The sequence below is a fragment of the Macaca fascicularis genome, chromosome 6 (assembly GCF_037993035.2).
Source record: "Macaca fascicularis isolate 582-1 chromosome 6, T2T-MFA8v1.1".
NCBI classification, from domain to species: Eukaryota; Metazoa; Chordata; class Mammalia; order Primates; family Cercopithecidae; genus Macaca; species Macaca fascicularis.
In genome coordinates, this window is record NC_088380.1 from 128,579,090 (window position 1) to 128,601,816 (window position 22,727).

Sequence of the window (22,727 nt, forward strand, 5' to 3'; positions counted from 1 at the left end):
TCTCCAGCACAGTACCTTGTCTATAGGTAAATTTAAGAAGTAAATATATATTGGGCAGATGAAAGCATGGATAGCATAACTGTCAACTAATGTTCAAATGAGAGGGAAAATCTCCTAAATGCTGACTTTTTTCTCCCTTTCCATTAGAACTAGAGGAGAAATGCACAATTGAAAACCAGTGCCGTAGAATTTAGTGAGTAAAGAATTTGCAAAACTAGAGCTAGATTTTCTCAAGTCATCTGTTTTCTAAAATTTAGACAGCAGTGATATGTAAAAATCAGAATTAGGAGGTGTAGCAATCTGATAGAGTGCTTTAATTTCATAGGAAGGCCAAATCCTATGTATACAACTGACATTATTTTATTCTTTTTTTCTTTTTTTTTTTTTTTTTGGGTTGGAGTCTCCCTCTGTTCCCCTGGCTGGAGTGCAGTGGCGCAGTCTCGGCTCACTGCAAGTTCCGCCTCCCAGGTTCACACCATTCTCCTGCCTCAGCCTCCCGAATAGATGGGACTACAGGTGCCTGCCATCACTCCTGGCTAATATATATATATATATATATATATATATATATATATTTTGTATTTTTAGTAGAGACGGGATTTCACCGTGTTAGCCAAGATGGCCTCAATCTTCTGACCTCGGCCTCGCAAAGTGCTGGGACTACAGGCATGAGCCACCGCACCTGGCCTATTTTATTCATTGATAGCAAATTACCAGTAAGCCCATTAGAAAATTGGTTTTCATTTCTTGTAAGACAGTAAAGGTAGAAACTAAAGTGCCAAAGAACAAAATGAGTTTCCTCCACATATTGTAAAACATAAGAATGTCCGGAACCATGTTTGTATGTGCTTATGAAGTTACAAAACTCCGATGTCATGATTAGGTGCAGAGTATTTTTTAACAATTTTTTTCTGAAATATTAAATTAGGGCCTATCTGTAAGAAAAGAACCAATTTGTGTTTAGTTATTAAACTATTCTGGAAAGTTTTGCTAGGTGGCAGCATGTGCCCAATAATGGTTAAATTGTAGATAATCACTAAGCACTCGATATTTTTAAAAATTTTTGCTCATCAGAAATAAAAAGTAAAATCAACAATAAGTTATCATCCATATGACATAATTAGGATCCTTTTTATAAAACAATAATTTTGGCCAGGTGCAGTGCCTCACTCTGTAATCCCAGCACTTTGGGAGGCTGAGGCTGGCGGATCACTTGAGCTCACGAGTTTGAGACCAGCCTGGGTGACGTGGTGAAAACTCGTCTCTACAAAAAATACAGAAAAATTAACCAAACATCGTAGTACATACTTGTAGTCCCAGCTACTTGGGAGGCTGATGTGGGAAGATGGCTTGAGCTCGGGATGGGGCGGAAGTTGCGATGAGCCGAGATCACACAACTGTTCTCCAGCCTGGGCAATAGAGCCAGACCTTGTCTCGAAAAAAGACAAGAAACCCAATAGTTTTGTTAACTATGAATTACTTCAAACGTATGGAAAATAATGTAATGAATCTTATAATCTGCTTCCTCTGTTTAGGAAATGTCAGTGTTTTGCTATATCTTAATGTTTAATTCCACCAATCTTCTTTTCTACCTCAGCTGTAATTACTCCTCTTGGTGTGTGTTTTTCTCTTGATATTTTTCACAATTTTTGTAACATAAGTATCTATACCCAGTGTATAGTATTGTGTTGTGTACTTTTAAACTGTATATTGTTTTACAAATTATAAATTATAGTAGTCTCCCCTTATCCATGGGGGTTATGTTCAAAGACCCCCAGTGTATGCTTAAAACCTCAGATAGTACCAGACTGTCTTCATTATTATTATTATTTTCTGTACTGTAATGGGCAGGTAACAGATACAGCAGGAATACACTGGATGTATGATTTACATCCCGTGTGGGATGGAGTAGTACAGTGAGAGATTTCATCATGCTGCTCAGAGTGGTACACAATTTAAAATTTATGAGTTATTTATATTTGGAATTTTGGCTAACCGCAGGTAATTGAAACTGCTGACGACAAAATTGTTGGTAAGGGGGGACTTCTGTATTTTATTCACCAAATGTTACTTTTCAAGTTTTATCCATGTAATACCTACAGATCTTTTGCATTGATTTAGAATACTACATTGCTATATGCTTTATTTATATACATTATCTTCTCTCTCATGCTACATTTTGTTAAAGTGCTGCCATGAATAATCTTGTGTATAGCCTTTTCCTGTTGTTGAGAAGGTGTCTTCGGAATATATTCCTAGAAGTAGGACTTTTGTTAAAGCACAGCAAGGTTTCCTCCAAAGAAGTAAACCAGTTTGCATTTCTACCAGCAGTGTATTTGTCTGTTTCCTCACAACCTCATACACAGAATGTGTTGTCATAGTTCTTTTGTATTTCCTAACCTGATAAGTAATTAATGAATAACAGAAGTTTTAACGTGTTCTTAGAAACACAGATATAGTTAGATTTTTCTGAACACTGCAAGTTCCCCTGGAAGAATACTAGCTCTTGGAATAACTATTTTCTAATAACTATAGATTTTTATTACAGGCTAACTCAAAAGCATGGTAAAGTTGGTGAATTATCAGAGGCTAACTAGTTGGCCAGCTAACACATAGCCAGCCAAAAGTCAATTCAGGTAGCATTTAATTTTGTCTTTGGACCAAAGTCTGCTGTCTGCTTTGTATATCAGAAACTTCCTATCATTGTCACCACAGAAATAGAGCTCATTCTCTAAAAAGCAAATTCATATTAAACATAAATGTATAAGAGATTCTGTGAATGAGAAAGGTAGCTTATTTTTAAAAATCTGATATACATAGTAATGCTCACATTGTAAAATACATTCTTTTCCTGTATACGCTGACCATCAGCTGCTTGGTATGTAGAAATGCAGAAAAGGGTTTTAGTTGCATGATTCATGTTGAGCTATGATGCATCTGTTCCCATAATTGAGTTATTCCAGAACAGATTAGATTTCTCAAGTCTCTGAGCTGGGGAACCCTTTCTTTGGAATTTCCTTGAGTTGGACACTGCCAACTTTTGCCTCTCTGTGGTTTCCTTTCCTGTGTTTATGTTGACTCTTCTGAGTCATCTCACATGGTCTTTTCCCAAATAGCTATATTAGACTTCCATTGTATTTATAGTATTTTTATATTGTCTATGCAAGAGATGCCCTATGTTTAGATTTTGCCAGGTTACCTTTAAAGGCCTCTGTATGCCTAATTTATAGGTGGTACTTCACTGTCAGTACATATATATTCACTGTGTATGTAAGTCTTAACTCTTTTTCTTTAGATCTTATAGATTGTCTTAAATGCGTTCTCTTGCTGTTTGGAAGCCCCTTGGCTTGGCTTCGTTAGTCTTGTTGGTGATGGCTTCAGATCTTCACTTCAATTTCTGTCTTCATACCCCTTCTACTTCTCTTTCATTTGCTTTCTTCTGTGTCAGCATATTTTATTTACATTTCTAAGCCTCTGTTTTCTCTGTGCTCACACTATTGCTCTGTTCTTTCCCTCCTAAACAATAATCATACTGTTTTTACAATTCTAACAATGATAGTTCTTGCTTTTGGTTAGAGTTTTGCCAAAGTGTACTGCCATTAAGCAGTGCACTTGGACTTCTGGCAGTATTGGTGTATTAGGTCTGTTCATTGCCTTCTGAGTTGTCTGTCAACCAACTTTATAACTCCTGGGTGACAAATGAATTGGCAGCCTTTTAAATCCTAACTTAAAGGCTATATTTGTCATCAGTTTTGCAAAAATCTAAGTGTTTGGGGAAACCTAAGTCTTAAATATATGAGGTATTCTTTTTGGTTTTAGAGTTCCCTTATCCATTAATACAAATATAGTATTTCTTAAATTAGAATTTTAAAATTGGAGACAAGCTTTCTTATGATTGGACTGCAACCAAGGACCAACTCTGCCCTCTGCAGTTTATTAGTTAAGTTTGGTTAACAGTGGTTAGCAAATGGTATATTATCATCTCATGCACCTGCAAAGTTAAGCAATTAGAAACATTTGTTAATATATTTTAATGTGTAGTTCATCACTTGCTATTAGTTTATTTTTTATGGATAACTTTTACAAATGTATCATGACACCATATAATTCTGTTTATGCAATGTGGCAGTTCTTTTTTTTTTTCCTTAAACCTTGTCTATGTGCCTTTTCATTTATGCAAAGTATGTTTTTTTTCTAAATGGGTCTAATTTTGAAACAAATTCCTAAGAGGTTAACTTATCTAGGGGGAAAGAAGCCTGATTACTGTGCATTTTTAAAATATATTATGCATTTGAAACAGTGAATAGACTGTGTATTGTTATATTTCTGTTCATTTATTTAACCAATATTTATTGGACATATACTGTGTGCCATGCACTATGTTAGGTGTTGAGATGCAGTGTTGGATAAAACCAGATACTTGACCTTCACAGAATTTATAACCTACTGGGGAAAGACACATTAAAAATAATCAGATTAAAAGTAAAGTAAAAGTTACCAAGTAAAGGTACTTGTGACCCTCTCAGGGAGGCCAGAAGAGACTCTTCATAGAAATGACAGTTGGTCCAAAATCAGGATGAATAGATGTTAACAAGCTGACATGGGAAGAAAGAACATTCTGACCAGTGGAAATGGTAGGTGTAAAGGCTTTGTAGTAGAAGTGAGCATGGTGAGGACAGGGGACTGAAAGGCCAGTGTGGTTCTTCTGAGAACAATTGGAGACCGTTAAAAAGAGTTACGTAAAGGTGTGACATTGGATATATACTTTAAAAAATTTTATTCTGATGGCATTGTGGATAACTGATTGGAGAGAGGCAAGAATAGGTGCGGAGAAACCAGTTAACAGTATCTCAGCCACGATTGTGAAAAGGTCAAGGTAGGGGAAAAAGTGGTACAATTTGAAAGATAGTTAGGATTTAAGATTAATAGGACTTGGAGATTCATTGTGAAGGATTAAGAGAGCTACCTCTAATGACCCTTAGGTTTATAACTAAAATAATTGTTCCATTCCCTGAAATATGAAACTCCCCTCCCCAACAAAAGAAGGGAAGGGTCTTATTGGAGGTGAAGAACATGAGTTTAAGTGTGAATTTGAGGTGATTTTGAGCACACTCAGAAAGAAATGTCAAGCAGAAAGTTGCACATTTGGGCTTGAAGCTAAAAGGAGTGATCTCAGCTCAAGGTAAAATTTTTGACTCCTCTTTGTTTAGGTGACAAATATGCACACATAACATCTCCCAGAGCTAAACAATGTATTGTGAAAAGAAACACTGGCTTGGGACTGCCCCTTCAACTCTTAACATTTTATGAGTGGGTAGAGGTGGATGAATTTTCAAAGAAGATCAAAATAGAGTGAGTAGAAAGGAAAGAAGAAAACTGTCTTGGAAAACCAAGGGAAGAATGTTTGAAGAAAGAGAAAGTGGTCAAAAATGTCGAATTTCCATTGGATTTCAGGGGCTTTTTTGGAAATCATTGATGCCCTTAGTGACATCTTTTAGTAGACTTCATGAGGATGAAAATCAAACTGGATTTGTGTGGCATGCAGAAATAGAGATACTGAGTTTGGATGTCTCTTTCTAAAAGCTTAATTCTCCACATAACTAAAGAGGGGGTGGTCCTAGTGAACTATGTAATGAGGATGTTTATTTAGTCTCTAATGAAAATGACTCAAGCATGTTTAAAAATCAGTGAGAAACAAATGTGTTAAAAGGAAGAGAATGACAATGCTATGGTAAAGGGATAATCCGTAGTAGAGGTTCTAGGAAGGCAGAAGAGAATGGGCTCTAAAAGACAGTTAAAAGATTAACTTCAGATATGTGTAGTGGTATATCTTGTATTGTAACTTTATTTGTAAAGGAAGATGGGTCATGGAAGTACATTTGCATTCATGGTAGTAGAAAAATGATGGTCCCCAACTGATAATTATTTTCTCCATGCGATTGAAAGAAAGAAGGGAGGATGGAGACTAGAGGATTCAGGACAGTAGGCAAAAGTTTAAAACAGGCATTGTAGAGTGAATTGAACAGAAAAATATAGGATGGCTAGAAAGAATGGGGGTCCACTTGAGGTTAATTATGATGAATTTATAGTAGACAGAATGTTACAAGTATTTGCTATTGGCATACAACAATGAAGAACTCAGAGTGTTTTTTTCATTCAAGACTATGGTTTCTTAACCAGAGGGATAGGAGTTTAAGAAATTGGCAAGTGTTTATCATGTATCTAAACTGCGTAAAAAGAGGAACATGTAAAGGATTGGTGGTCCTAATGAAGTCAAAGATGGTTGTGGTGGGTGGAGTTGAGCAAGCAAGCTGATAGAGGTTGTGATCACAGTGTGGAATATTTGAATTAATGGTTTTAGAAATTGAATATTATGAATGAAGACAAGGTTGACAGTGTAGCCATGGAAGTGGATGGCTGAGATAGAATAGATTAGGTCTTTAGAAAATAAGTAAAGAAGTGAAGATATAATTATCAAATGGGCTATTCAACTGGACATGTAAGTTACACAGAATGATGGCAGAACTTAGGGTATAAAGAAGTTGTAAGTTGGTTGCTAATATCTTCAGTGAATAAGGGAGTGAATGATGTGAAGGGTAAGAGAAGATATTATTAATTAAATGGAAGAGCCTTAAAGACACAGAATGATGTTGATAATGTTATTTTGGCAAGAAGAATTTGAGGAATTTTGTGTGCCAGGCACTCTTGCAGGACAAAGAAAACACTATATAAATATTACAAGACTCCTATTTTCTAGGAGCTTGCTGTCTATAGAAAAAGACAGCCACGTGAGCCATTAGTAACAATGCAGTGAGGTAGATGCTTTAATGACAGAATCTGTATAGTGGGGGCCGCAGGGATGGAGTGGTTATCTCTAACTGAGGAAGTCATTGAAGGTTTCACTGGAAGGACTATATCGGAACTGAATTCTATGTAGTCCCTAAAGTGAAGAAGGGGAAGAAGGACATTCCAGGAGTAATTTTTAAGATGTATGCCTCCTAACTGTGATAGACAAAACATAAACTCCGTGATTACATGCCATTGCACTGAAAGCTATTATGATGTGTATTTTTTTTTATAACTAGAATTTCCATTTCTTGGTCTATAGCTCTGTTTTTTGTTCTTAGAGTTAAACATTGTTCTCTAGTAGGTTGATTTAAAGTATGTATTTGTATATGTGTGGCGGGGGGAGCATTTATGTTGACATGCACATATGCTTGCACACAATGCCCTTGTGTTTGTGGAGCTGCTTTTAAAATTATACTTGAAATAATTTATTACTAAAAATAATGAAAGGTTTGTTTTTATAAATAAATAAAATAAATTGCTAATTAAAATAGTCATTCAACAAATTAAATTCCTACCCTTATGAGTGAGGCTTTGTTTTAAATGGTGAGAATACAAAGATGAATATGACAGGTTCCGATTTCAGGGAACTCACTGTTTATTGTGTTCCAAGCCCAGCAAGATATAAGTGTAACATTAAAATACTTATCTCGGGTAATACCATGACTTTTTAAAAAATTATAACTTGTTTTTCTTAAGCCCTTAGACACATTTTTAGACTGCTGATTTATTTCTTCACTATTTATGGAAGAGGTTTGATTACATCAAGCTATGAATATAGTTAGACAAAAAAGGTAAAGTGGTAGACTAAGTCTACAATATTAAGACTCAGAATAAAGTGTGTTTGTTCCTGAAGTAAGTGTGTTTCTTCTAATTATGACTTTATTCTTCAAAGGTTGTGAAGATGAGAAAAGAAGTGAAGAGAATTCGAGTTTTGGTTATCCGAAAACTTGTCAGGAGTGTTGGCAGACTGAAGTCAAAAAAGTTAGTCATTTAAAGTCATGAACTTGTGACTAAAAAAATGTCAAAAGTTGTTTTTATTTGATGCTTTAAAATGTTTAGGGTGGGATATAGAGAAGTAATCAAATATCTTACTCATACAGCATTTTTGTTTCATATGTGGAGATGATGTGAGATAGAATGTGCTGTGTCAGCATGCCCTTCTATGGTTTGGACATCATTGCTCAAGATACAGGATGAATTTTTCTGCTGCTTTTGCAAAACTCTCTTTTGGTCTTTTCAGAATAAAATTCCCTTGGGCTTATCTGTTTTATGTTATTAGAAGTTATTTTAAGATGCTGATACAGCTTAACAAATCTAGTAATACCTTAACAATCAGTTTTGAAGATTTTATATCACATTTTTTCTTGAATTGCTAAGCAATTTGAAATCTTCAGTACCTTGTGAAAGTGTTTATTAGAACATTGTGTTCCATGTAATTTTTTGGAAAAATACAATATTTTGTATTTTCAGTATCACTAGTGTTAGTGAAAAAGTATTTTATTTATAGTTCTTCTTATAATGTAAGCATGAATACTTAGCCTTCAAATATGTTTTGTTCCTGATTAATTTCCTGCTCTTTCATAAATATGTCAGAATATAGCCCTTCTTTATTTTTTTCTTAAATTCCAGAGAGCAAATTTTCATTAGATAAAATTGTAGCCAAATTCTAATTGTAACTTATGAAATTTATATTACGTTAAATATACTATTGATTGATTTAAAAAGTGTTGTTAAGGAACTAGAGAAGGCAAACTGTCAGCAATGATAGTCATTAATACAATGCCAAGACAGTACTTATTTTTGCCAGTTACTGACATATGGGTTTGTTTAGTAAATTGAGGTTTCCTTTGGGAGTGGGGAAAATGGGCAGTGTAGGATAGTGGCATGTTTGTTGTTTAGAGATTTATTACACTTTTCTAAAAAGAAATGAAGTGATTATCCATTACAGTATGAGTCTAAAAATTAATGCTTTGCCTGGCTACATATTGTAATGTATTTTTTGCAGGGGTACTGAAGATGCACTGTTAAAAAACCAAAGACGGGCGCAACGATTGCTTGAAGAGATCCATGCCATGAAGGTAAGGACTTCTGTGGGTGTGAATGTGCGTATGTTTCTGAGTATCCTGTTATCCTGCGTTTTGTTTGTGTGTGGTATTGCTTACTTGAATATGCTTGAGAGTTGCCTAAGATATCTTGTATCAGTCTATTTGGTGAAAATGTAGTACATTTAGAAAATTGTAATGTTTAACCTTGCATTTTTCTATGTTTTTGACTGAATTTGTTAAAGTGCTAGGCTAATTTGAGTCAAAATTGTGCCAAACTAAAGTCATCTATGTTTAATAATGCCTCATGCCTCAGGTTTTTAATTTTTACTGTAACTTTAACATGAAGCCAGTTCGAGAATTAAAGTCTTCACGCTATTTGGGAATGTGGATGGTGATATTGGTGGCTGACATCATGCTTTCCTTGTTGCCAACTCAATAAATTTTATGTATTGGTATCTGCATTTTATTCAGTTCTGTAGTAACTTCAAGTAAAATTAGTGTTAGGCCAACATGATCCCATATTTTTGTTTTTTTTCAGTCAGACTCTTCACTAGCATAATTTTTAGGTCTTCTCGCTGCTCTTACTTTGAGGAAACTTTCATTTACCAAATGACATGACATTAAATGTCTGGGAGACTGTTTTACTGTAGAACTTAAAAACAACATTTGGTCCCAGCAATTTTCTTAATTGCAGGGTCATTTTGCATGCATGTTTGCCTATTATATTTTGGTATAACTTTCAAGTTTTGAATTAGGTAAAAGAGAAAGAAAACTCTCTAACAATATTTTAATTGAGTTAGGTTATCAAAGCTTCTCACCCTTTCTTCCTTTTAAAGGGATACTAAAGTGTTTAATAGGACAAAGTTATCCCAGTTAATCTGAATAAAAACATCTAGGAAACGACTCTTTGATATGAAGTATATTTGTTTCTTGTGTTCTTCCCTCCCTTCACTACACACTCTTGTAAAATTCATGGAATCCATCTGATAAAACTTTTCTTTCTCAAAGTTATAATCCCCTTTGTATCTAGTCATTCAAGAAGAAAAAGTATTCTGTATTTGACTGTCAGTGATGATTTGTGTCTCTGTGGTTTGCAGATTATTTAGTCTTTTTCATATACCTTTTTTTAATGATAGTCCTATGAGAAATAAAATTTTTAGAGATTTTGCCTTGAGAATAGCAATAAAATAGGAAGTTACAATTTATCTCTTTCACTTTCTCTTAACCAAGGTTCTTACTAAATTACATTGCCTACCTAAATTTTTCCCTGTAATTTCTTCTGAATAGTCATTTTTGTAGTCTTAAATTATTCAGAGGCTTTGAGCTACTATATAATTGCTGATTTTATTTTACCATGGAAAGCATGTTGTGTGTGTGTGTGTATGCATGTATATATATACACATACACACACAATGTATAGTTGGCTACTCTGACTTTAACTTCTTTTGTAATGCTGTTTAAAAACTGGAATAAACTGGAATTTAAATATTTATATATATATGTAAAATATATATATGCACACACTACATTCTTTCCATGGTTTATTATATATAATAACTTGTATGCAGTGTACGAAGAGTTTGAGAACAAAAGATACTCAATCTTTAGAATACTTCCCTGTTGTAAATTTCAGTGATACATTTGGTTAAGTTAATTAGAAAGAAAAGTTGTCCTTTTTGATCTAAATGTAAAGCCTGTTTTCTTTTTTTTGTTTGTTTTGAATCTCATCAGCAAAGGGAAATCTGATTCAGTGATAAAGTTTGTAGTTTACAAGATTACCACATCACTACCGTGGTTTGGTTTGGTTTGGTTTGGTTTGGTTTGGTTTGTGTTCTATTTTTCACTGTGATTATGCAATGGAATGGTTGCATCATAGAAAGCCAGATTCATAGCCTATGTATTCCTTGAATTCATAAAATTCATAGTATGTATATGTCTTGAATTTGTAGCAGGAATTAGGGCATACTGGGTTGGCTACTGTGACTTCAACTTCTTTTGTAATGCTTTTTAAAAACTGGAATAAATTTAAATATAAAGTGAATACTAGAAAGACTATATATTTGCTGTTCTTAGATGTCAAATTTTATTCCTTATTTATGGTTCCTTTACAAATTTTTTTGTCTTTTCTAAACAAAGCAAATACATACAGCATTTTTCTTAATTAATAGGTCATTTGTAATTGTCTTAGGAAGTGGTTATTACCTACTTGAGAGTATCAAATAAATGGTGACAAAACAAACTCTCAGTCTTAATTAAATTTGGAGAAAAGACCTCTGCTTATTTATTTTTCCAGAGAAATTTTTTCCTTGGCTCAGATACTGCTTCATTTTTATAGTCTTATTGATGACATACTGTCCTATTCTTGCTTTCTATAATAATAGGGTATTTTGTTGCAGGATGACTTCTTTGTGAAGAAATCCTAAGTATTTTTAGAAATCAGAGTTTGCTTTTTCTGCCCAACCAAGAAAAAAATTGACTTGATCTTTATCCTTTAAAATCATAGGTTCTAATTTTATAGACTATGGTGTATGAAACCCAAGTCTTTGCTGCCTTTTCTAATAGTGTCTATACTTTTAACGTTGATATTAGTAGAAATATTGGCTTCTAAAACAGTTTCTTTTTCTTTGAAAGTTAGTTAAATTAGCTATCAACATTTAAAGATCAATAAGTTACTTAGCTGGAAAAGGAAATGGTAAAATTCAAACATATACTGAAATTACTCAAAATGTGCAACAAATCTCTTACTCGATGATGAAAGTAACAACTAGCTTTTACTGAGCATTTACTATGCGCCAGGCAGTATATGATGTGTTTTATATTTACTGTCTCACTAGGTAGATACCATTTTTATCCCTGTCTTACAGAATAGGAAACTCAAGCTTAGAGAAATTAAGCAACTTATAACTGATTATAAAGCTAATTATGTTATCCACTGTAGTATACTCCTTCAGTAAGATGAGAACATCCTGTAATATAGCTAGACACTTTCCTAGATATTGGAGGAGATAATTTAATAAACATGAAACTTGCCATCTAGGAAAAAAAAGACCCAAAGATGTGCAACATGTCTTCAGATCCTTTAATTCCTCACAGGTAAATATACACAGTAGCCTATATCTGTATTTCTTTTTTTTTTTTATTTGAGACGGAGTCTGTCTCTGTTGCCCAGGCTGGAGTGTGGTGTCCCCATCTCTGCTCACTGCAACCTCCGCCTTCTGGGTTCAAATGATTCTCCTGCTACAGCCTCCTGAGTAGCTGGGACTACAGGTGCCTGCCACCATGCCTGGCTAACTTGTATTTTTAGTAGAGACAAGGTTTTGCCATGTTGACCAGGCCGGTCTCAAACGCCTGACCTCGGGTGATCCGCCTGCATCAGCCTCCCAAAGTGCTGGGATTACAGGCGTGAGCAACCACTCCTGGCCTATCTGTATTCTTTTTTAACCTCTTCCTCTCTAAGGCTGTTACTTCTTCCTATCCTGAATATTCTTAATATGAGAATTTATGTGTTCTTCTTTGAGACCTTGTTCTGCCTGCTACCTCTTCTCCTCTAGTTTAAAACTCTCTCCTTTTGTTTTATTCTTCCCCTAGTTTTATATTCTGAAATCTATTATTAAAACCAACCTTTGAGCTTGTAATCAGTAGTTAGGATCACTTTGTCTCAGGCTTCTGCACAGCTTGATCCTAAGTGGTTGTCATTAGGAGATCACAAATAAAAAAAAATAGTATAGGTTATAATCTGTAAAGGCATAAAAGTTAAGTGAAATGATATATCATCAAAATAATATAATTATCATATCATTTGAACCTCATCACAACTCTAGGGAGAATCCCATTTCAGAGGACATGTTCAGAAGTATTCTAGGCTGCGTATACCCCTTAGATTGGAGGTTTATCGTTGTATGTATTCATATACTCTTTAGAATTTTGTGATGTTTCTGGTTATATATGCTTTTTAAAAAGTTATTGAGTTTTTTTCTATAGTTTCACATACTGTGGTTTTGGTAAATTTTTTTCCTATGAATGCCTAAACAAGTTCCTTCATAGGGTAAAAGATACCTTATTGAAGCCTGTAAGTACACTGTACTGTGCTAATTAGCTATGTCAACTTGACATTTTGTTCGTTTATTCTATGAAAGTAATCATATTAAAAGTATCATTAATCTTATACTATAATTATTTCTGACAATTTTATTTATGAGCTAATATGTTATCAAATCAGACTCAATGTGTTAGAGCTCTTACCTAGAATCAGCTTTACTAATAATTGTAAAGATGCAAATAGTCAAAGGGGACAGGTGAAGCAAGGAGAGAGATCTGGGACTCTATGTAATTCCATAGGCCCTTCCTTTCCACATCAGACGTGTACTTTCTAGCGCAGAGTCTCCAAATGAGGAAGTCTGGTTATTACCTCATATCAGAGAGCATTTACATTTGGAAACTTCTCCATGTAATATCCTCAGGTTATATAGCTTACATGATATTCTCCAGTGTGCCAGGCTTCATAAACCCGTAAATTCTGGGTTTGTTTGTTTTAAGCATCCTTAACAAGGGACAGCCTACTAAGATCATTCTTCAGATAAGGACCCTCCTCCTAACAAAAACTCATTATCCTATCTACCAGAGGGACTGCTTACCATCATGTTAACACGAAGACTAAACTGCGTCACTTCCCTTTCCTAGAGTTTCCTCCTGTTAAAGGAAATGAATAGATCCCAAGATAGCTACTTTAATTCTCCCCTCCCTGATATGTAATAATCTTCCTTTTAGCTTTTCTTTTGTGTTTCATGATGTATAATACTGTATTTATACTTTAACTTCCAACTTTTTGGAAAATACTTCAAACCTATAGAAAATTGTAATACTGCAATATGATAATAATAGTGCATTGTATCACATGCATTTTTGTACCTTTACTATCAGTGCTGAATTTTCTGGCACTTGATTTAAGTGCCATATGCCAGATTTCTCCATTGTAAAGGTATCTTTTCGGTTTGCTGTTACTAAGTAATCTGTGAAATGATACTGTGAGACTGTGTGAATATCCTGTAGTCTTTCACCCAGTGATTAATGTTCTATGGCAACATCTGTTAAAATATTTTTATTGTTTCTATTTCTCTTCTGCAATAATTTATTTCTCTGATAATATTTTCATTCTTTGAGAGGAATTTTTTTTGAACACCATCAAGGATGGTGATAATAGCTATTTTTGTTTATGGAGAAGAAAAATGTTCTTTTTCCTTTCCTGTTCATATGCTGGGTAATTTTGGACTGTACCCTGGCCATTATGAAGTTGCAGAGATTCTGGATTTGGTTATTTTTCTCGAATAAGTGGCTGTTTTAATGAATTTTCTTGGCTAGATTTTAACTTTAAACTATGTTTCTTAGACAGCAGTTCCAGTTTCAGATTAGATCTTTTGTCTTTCAGCAAGATGCTTTAAATCTACTACTTATCTGAACGCTTAAGATATTTAGAGATTTTTTCTCTCTCTCCCTTCTGGGCTTACCCTGCTCTCTCAGCAGATAAAGTATCCTGGATTCATTTTTTCAGGGGTAGCTCTGCCACTGTTTCTAAATCCTGCTGATTGCAGTTGGCCTTAGGCTAAACCTTGAAGAAATGGTAACTACTTGTGCTGTACAGCTTTCCATCTTCTTTCCTCCAAGTAAGCTTGGTGGACCGTCCATTAGAGTCTGTCTGTTTCCATTTACTTTCTAATATCTTCAGATAGGCAGATAGGGCTTTTGGGTAGCATGTCCAGGTGTTACGGTTGTTTTCAGGATTGGGGGTATGGGGATGATTAATCATGTTATCTTATTCTGAGGGCCTCAAGACACACTACAGTTTTGATTTTAGGAAGATGAAGAAGAATAAGTAAAAGAGACTGAAAAAGTGTAGCCAGTGAAGGAGAAAAAGAACCAAGAGTATTGAAGAAACTCTTTCAAGAAGGGAATGATGAATTAGGTGTTTTTGAAATGAGCACATTTAAAAACACGTTCAAATCATAATAGACTTCCTGCCTCTGGTGTCGCCTTCAGATCATGTTCTGCACTCTAACCAGTGACCTTTCTAAAATGCATATCTAATTGGACTTCTTCCCTGCATGATATACAAGACCCTTTGTGGTCTGTACTCTAGCTACCCTTCTGTTGCTTCTCTATCTTCCACTTACCCTGTACCTTTTTTTTTTACCAGCTAAACTGAATCCCAAACTTAGCAGTTTCATGCCCCATTGCCTACATCTGAGTTTTTAAACATAGCACATCTCTCCCACCTGAACAAACACTTCCTCTTCCTTCAACACCAAATTCTTATGTTATTAGCTCTAGGAAACTTTCCCTGGCACTTCTGGAACTCTAACCCCAGAAGAATTACTTACCTACTCTGTACAGGCCCTTTTACTTCGTGTATTTGTGCTATCATATGGTATAGCAGTCTGCTTTCATGCCATTCCTGCTGCTTAGAGAGAACTTCTTAAGAAAATGGGTTATTTTACTCAATTAATTGTTCCTAACACCTAGTAATGTGTCTGATACATAGTGAATGCTGCTTGACCAGCTGACGGAGTGATTTCTACTGCAAATTTTTTTTTTTTTTACATGTTGGCACGTTTACAATGTTGAGGTTGTTCTGAGTCTCTAAAGATAAATGGAATACTATGGAACTGTTATTAAGAAAAATCTGTAATCAGAGGCTTTTCTTTTTGCTTGTTAAGTATCAGAAACAGGAGGCAAAAGGTTCTTCATTTTATACAGTCACCTTAGCCAATACCCTAAGACCATATAACTTCCAATTTAATTGTTTAAAAGGTAGAACTTTTGTTTCTAAAAGGAGAGCAAGAAAGATGTCCTGGTTTGTTAGCCTTCTGTACTTAACTGTGACCTTTGAAATTATAAACAGGAAATCATAGCACTATTTTAGAAGATCGGTATATAATGCTCTCCTCACACTCATGAAACAGCATTCAGTAACAGATCATCATACTGAAATCCCAGTTTGCTTTCTGACATGTGGTTTCTACAGCTTTAAGTTACTATTTTGTATAGGTCATATTCCTGAAATTCTTACTGTTGCATTTTTAATATATAGGGGTCATGATTTTCATTGTAGACCATGTTTATGTAAAGTCTGTGATTGCCTTAAAATATTCTTGTCTTCTAAATAAGAACATATGTGAAAAATAACAGTAGTATATATCGTCTGTTTTTGAACTTGCTTGCTTCTGTTTGAACACAAAGAACAAGTTGCAGGCCTTTGTTGGCAAAAGAGATGAAAATGCTATTACTATTTACTGAGTCATAGTATACAACTAAGTTTTAAATAAGGAACTGATTCTGGAATTCTTTACCTAGATAAGCCTACTTCAGAGGCTACTGAGTGTATAAACAAGATTCAGCAGTATGAAGGAAGAAAGCAGTATAATATGGCTTTTTAAAAAAATATTTCCCATTTATTTTTGTTTTGTTTTGATTGGATTTTTTGTTTTGTAATTCTGGAAATTTGAACCTAAACCTTAGCCAAACATTTCCTAATAACTGTGAAAGTATCCAAAGCATTTTTAAATTATTAATTCAAAAATTTTGGACAACCAATACTACTATCATGATTCCAGTCTGAAATAATATGGTGCTTGAGAAAAGAGTTAAATATTACAACATATTTTGTTGGAAACACATAATAGGAGACAAAGCGCCCTAGAGAAAAGCAGCAATAGGATCAGTAAGTAACTGGTCTTACAAAATGGGATGTTCTTTTTGTTTTTTTAACTAGATATCACCTCAATTTGGGGTTAAATGGAGACAAATTATATGCAAACAGTAAGCTTTTCTTCACAAGGCCATCCATTTTGTTAGAAGGAAATGTCCAGAATGAAAAAGGTTGTTCAACTTATTTCTTAGAATACAGAAGTGTTCTATGTAGAATCTTCAGCCTGATGTAATTGCTGGGTGTCATTTTCTCTGTCTGCCTCTTTGAACCTGATAGAAGTGAGTCATTTTATATGCCAAGAATAATTTTGATGTTTTTATTTGGTATAAAAAATGTGATCATGTTTAATCACTTACATTAAACAAGCTGTTTTGCCTGATTTTCTAAAAAGTATTTTACTGTGAGAGATAGGACTGTATGGTAAAACAGAAGTTTTGGGAGCTTCATTTGACTACATTATTTGCTAATGTTTATGTTGAATTAATATTTTTTGATAAGATGCAGATCATTCTACAATTGAATTATACAAGTTGTTTAAGCTTTTGTTGACTGACACAATTATTTTTATATATTGATGAAAATAATTTATAGGTGAAAAATGCATTAAGCTTAGTTTTTAGAATATGAAGATTCAACTTTTGACATGAAATTCAACTTGGAATTAAAGTGAGACAGTACTATTTGTAGACATTTAGTAATTCTTTAACTGGCTGCCAGCAAAAACCTGACACTAGTAAAATTTCTTAGTAGTAAACTTACTTTGTTTTATTATATTGTTCTCCTGTTCAAGACCCTAAATTAGCTTCCTATTGTCTGCCAGACGGGATCTAATTTTTCATGAGTATTAAGAGCATTTTCATCAGTTGACCCCTGTCATCATGCACAACTGTATTAACCTCATTTCTATGTACATACTACAGTCAACATTATATTCCCTATACATTACGCATTCTTGTTTTTTAAGTTTCTACAGTTTTGCCTGATAACAAGGCAGGATTTTCCACCACATCACACATACTTCTGCAAAATCAGACTATCATTTTCACAGCTTTCACCAACCTCTAAAGTAGTGATTTTATTGGGAAAGATGGAGGATGTATGCATAAGGCTTCATGCCTTAGGGCATATGTCATAATGGATGGGGGTTTTGTGTGATTGGAGAAAGCTCCTCTAGTAATTTGGTTATATTTTTATTGTTCCCACCAACTGCGCTAAACAGAAATTACCCCACTTACTTAAAATTACCCTGCTTACTTCATCCTCATACACACAGTGCTTCGGTAATCAGTTTTTAGAAATCTATTATTAACACATCTTTCTTTTTGTTACTATGACAGGTTATTGGCATGTTATTTCAAACGTGAAACTGTTTGGATTGCCTTTTTACACAGTGTTCTGCACATAGAAGGCTTTCTGTGAAGTTTCTGTGACATGTTTCAAATATAAATGGGCACATCTATAAAAAGATGTGTAAGAGGTTATAGCAGTATATAATTTTTGTTTCACTTATTTGCTGTGGTGAGTAAATAAAATATACAACATCAACATTCCTAGCCATGGTACACTTTAATTTTTAAGAATTTGAATTTCTATAGTCTTTTAATCCATATAAATGGCATAAATGAAATGTTATTTAAGATGACCATTGCCTTCAACACGATTATGAAAAGTTACACTAAAACTTTTCATAATGACAGAGGGATCCAGAACAGAGATATTTTCCAGACCAGCTATACCACACAATCCGTTATCATTGTACAGATTGCATTGTGACTTTAGACCAGAAGCTAAAGTGGCTGTCTTTATTTCAGTTAGCACTGTAGGATTCAAAAAACAAAAGTTTTACTTAATATTTTTTAGTCTGGTACTTTGCCAGAAAAGTTCAAATACTTACTTATAATCTCATCTCAGAACCATCCTCATGACCAAAACATTTTATTTTGGCTCAACAAAAATATATTATGTCTATACTTTGTGTGCGCCATGTTTGGCTAGTTTACAAAAATATAGAAATTAATATGGTGCCTGCCTTTGAGAAGCTTAAAGTCTAATTAGAAAAATGGAGAGAGCTTCACTGTGATGTGTTGAAAGATGCTGATAGACGTATTTGAGGAGGGACACTTAGCACTGCTTGAAGATTCAAGGAAGTCTTTCTGTAACAGGAAGCTGAGTCTTAAAACTTGAGTGAAACTTTAGAAATTGTGGGGTGAAAAACTTAAATTTGTATTGCTTCATTATTTTGTTTTGGTATTGGGTTTTGTTTTTCTTTTTTACATTGTAAAGGAAGTATCTGTAGAATCAAGAAATACAAAGCTTTTAGATTATTAGTTTCTATTCATGAAGTCTGTGTAAGGGAAGATAGTGATTTAAACTCATCTCAACATGATCAAGAGTAAAGATTAACTGCTGTATTTTTTTAATCTAGGTAATAGAAAATAATAAACCTGAATGAAGGACATAGTTATTAAATACACTCTGCCATGGTTCCTGCACAGTGGCAGTGTTTACTGACCTGTCTGGTTTATGTTATATCTAATACTGTGATAACTGAGATATTTAGTGTAACAATTTATAATACCTAACAAGTAAAAATAACTTCAGTATCCATTCTTTCAACAAGCACTTATTGAGCATTTACCAAATGCGGTGTGCTTTTCTAGACACTTATGGTATACCTGAGAAGAGTAGACAAAGGTTTCCGATCTTTTGTAATTTATTTTTGTGGGGAGTTGGGGGATTATGGTAGACAACATAATAAATAAGTTAATTGTGTAGCATGTTAGTAGATTATATACTGTGGAAGAAATAGAGCAGAGTGGGAAGGATTAGGAATGATGATGTGAAGTAGACACTTGGTTATGTAAGTCTGGAGTTCAGAGAAATTATCTTGGCTACAGATGGAGATTTTGGGGAGATGTCCACATATATATGATATTTAAAATAATGAAACTGGATGAAATCACTGAGGTATTATTAGATAATAGTAAAAGGAAGAGTACCAAGGACAGAGTCCTGGTCCATTCTTAAGTTAGAGAGAAGAGAAAGAACTAGCAAAGGAGACAAAGAAAAATTAACCAAGAATATGGGTCTGACGTAAGTCAAATGAAGATAGAGTATCAAGAAGAAAGGAAGAATTAACAAAAATTGATAGGCCAAGAAAGGGACAGTGCTGCTGATATGTTGAGTAAGAGGAGTACTGAGACTTATTCATTAGATTTAGCAGCTTGGAGATCATCACGGGCTTAAAATAATGGGATTGATGTAACTGGGATAAAAGCCAATGAAGTGAGTTGGAGAGAAAATAAAGAGCATTTGGAGATGGCAAGTGTTGACAAGTGTTATAATTAGGGTGATCATATAACCAGATTTCCCTGGGATTGTCTTGGTGTTCATTCACCATGTGCCTTATTTTATTCTCAAATGGGCTGTAGTCTGAACAACAAATATATGATCAGTGTGGTTGTGATTCATTGCTGTCAGTATGCTTTTTGACACCCAAATTTAGCCAGTGGTAGCCCCTTTAAGCCAGCCTACGTAACTTGTTTGAGACCCTAATTTGAACTCCTTTTGTCCTTTTCCGGCATAAGAAATTATCACAGGGTTTATACTTTTTCTGCCTCATATCTGTAATCAGCCATTTCTCTAAGAAGTCCTGCTTCATTGTTAGTGGTATTTAAAAACCAAAACTCAACACATGGATAGTTTTTGATTGGAAGGAAAGGGAGTGAGAAAGTTAGGTAGCCAGTTAGAAGGCATTCTAAAGACAAAATTTTAAAAAGCAAAAATATTACAAAGATATTGAGGTAGAAAATTTAGTCAGGTGATTCTATGTAGAATTGAATGTTAAGCATGGAAGTGTGTTATAAAATTAGAGCAGTTAGATCAGAAAGATACATTGAGACCAAGTACTGAAAAGATTTAAATACCAAACTGAAAGTTTGACTTCATTCTGTATTCCGGATGGTGATGTAATGGCCCTTGGAGTTACTCATCCTGGAGTCTGGAAGAACAATTAGGCTATTATAATCCACACAATCCATAAAGAAGTCTTGAACCTAGGAGTGGGATAATGGTAATACAATGGAGGGAACAGATACAACTGACAGTACCAAAGAGAAAGCAGAAACGGTGATAGGAGCATAACAGAAGCATATAGTAAAGGGACTCCCAATATCTCATGACACTGAGTTGTCTAATCCTAGCGGCAGAAGATTGAGATGCAATTTGTTTCCATAGAGAACAAAGGAATAGGTGTAAGAAGAAGGTAGTGATATTTTATTTGGGAAAAAAAGTCTATTGGCAATATGATGATAGAGTATAACTTTATTGAAGTTTCATCTAGAACTGTATGTAAAAAGCAGAACAGTATTTAGGAAATAAAGTTTTTGTTGTCACTGAAAGGTAGTCATAATGAAATTCTCAACTATAGAAAAGTATGAAGATTTTGATGTCTCTCACTCTCTCACAAGTTATTTCAGATTCTTTATTTCAGAGAAATGACTCATTTTCAAATAGACCAAAAATCTAGAACTCAGACTTTTCTTGGCACCTTCTAATTTTTTGTATTGGGGATTAATCCCTTATAACCTAAATATACTATTCCAATTTTGATCACACTTTGGAAAATACAAATGTGTTTTGTATTTTATTAAGTTAAAAGCCTGACTCTGATAAGATTCTCTTGAAATTAAAAATGTCAACATGATTATTGCCTCCAAGTTGCTTTTTGTATTTACCCAATCTCCTTTCCCACAGCACAATACAGAATAGTTTGGTTACAAATGTTTACTTTCCCTACTTAACCAGAGGCAACACTACACTGCTTATACGGTTATGAGTCACTATATTAGATTGTTCAAACAAAGTCCCTGGAAAGAAGAAAGACAAGGTTGTAGCCAAATAACCAAAATTGGGATTACCTAATTTTGACTTAGTTTGATATTTTATGTAAAAGCAAAAAGTGACATCTAGCACTGTGTGGAATAAGAGAACTAGAATAATTCTGATGGATCTGGTTATTAGGGGATGATGTCTTTAATGTTGAAAACATGAATAATATTAGTTTAACATAATTACGAAGGAATTAAAACAATTTTTAATTGATCATCACTGACAACAGAATATAGCCGAAAAGCAGAAGAGTATTTGCAGTTATATTCAATTTAGAGAAAAATCTAAATTCAAGAGAACTATATTTATCTGAAAAAAAAAAAAAAGACATTGGAATTTGTTTGTTTGCTTGTTTGTTTGAGACGGAGTATAGCTCTGTCGCCAGGCTGGGTTGCAGTTGCATGATCTCGGCTCACTGCAACCTCCGCCTCCCGGGTTCAAGCGATTCTCCTGCCTCAGTCTCCTGAGTAGCTGGGATTACAGGCACCTGCTGCCACACCCAGCTAATTTTTGTATTTTTTTTTTTTTTTTAGTAGAGACAGGGTTTCACCACATTGTCCACGATGGTCTCGATCTCCTGACCTCATGATCCGCCCACCTCGGCCTCCCAAAGTGCTGGGGTTACAGGTGTGAGCCACTGCACCCTGCCTGGAATTAGTTTTAGATGAAGGAAAGCTAAGTGATGCTGTCTGGTTAATCATCTTACTTAGCATTAACAATATGCACTAGGAAGAACATGGTGTAACAGTATCATATAAGCACAAACTAGTTTCTTTCACAATTTTAAGTGCTGTTAACCAGGATTAAGTGTGGTGCGTGAGGGACTACGTGATCTTTAAACACTGAGTACATATAAAATGTCCTTGGAATAGGTATATAACTTCTGTCTAAAATGTCTATTACTGGGTCTGGAAATGGATCTTAGTTTTCCATTTGGCATGAAACCTTTCCTCAGAAAGAACAAGGTTGTATCTGGGATCTGCCTGGCTTGTTACCTAATGTAGTTTCTCAACCATTCACAATTATAAATCTGTATATTTCAGTGAGTCTTTAAGTAGTGGTTTACCTTCTCCCATTATAAGTAAAACCAGAGTAATGTAGAAATGAGCAGTAAGTACTCTTCTTTGCAACACTCTAGTAGTCCTCTTGGCTGATTTTTTTTTTTCCCCTAGTAGTTGCTCTCTTTCAACTTTGTTTCTCTAAAGAAAAAGCCTAGATTGGCAACTGAAAATTTTTTGGC

At 34.5% G+C, this 22,727-nt stretch overlaps 1 protein-coding gene across 2 annotated transcripts in view; it reads left to right on the top strand.

Annotated features, from left to right (window-relative positions):
- Positions 1-22,727, top strand: part of SRFBP1 (serum response factor binding protein 1) — a 61,489-nt gene that overhangs the window by 4,349 nt on the left and 34,413 nt on the right. For both annotated transcript variants that reach the window (XM_005557602.5, XM_005557604.5), the window contains exons 2-3: positions 7,742-7,830; positions 8,855-8,927. In XM_005557602.5, the coding sequence (XP_005557659.3) occupies positions 7,742-7,830; positions 8,855-8,927 (162 nt within the window). The remainder of the gene's footprint in view (positions 1-7,741; positions 7,831-8,854; positions 8,928-22,727) is intronic.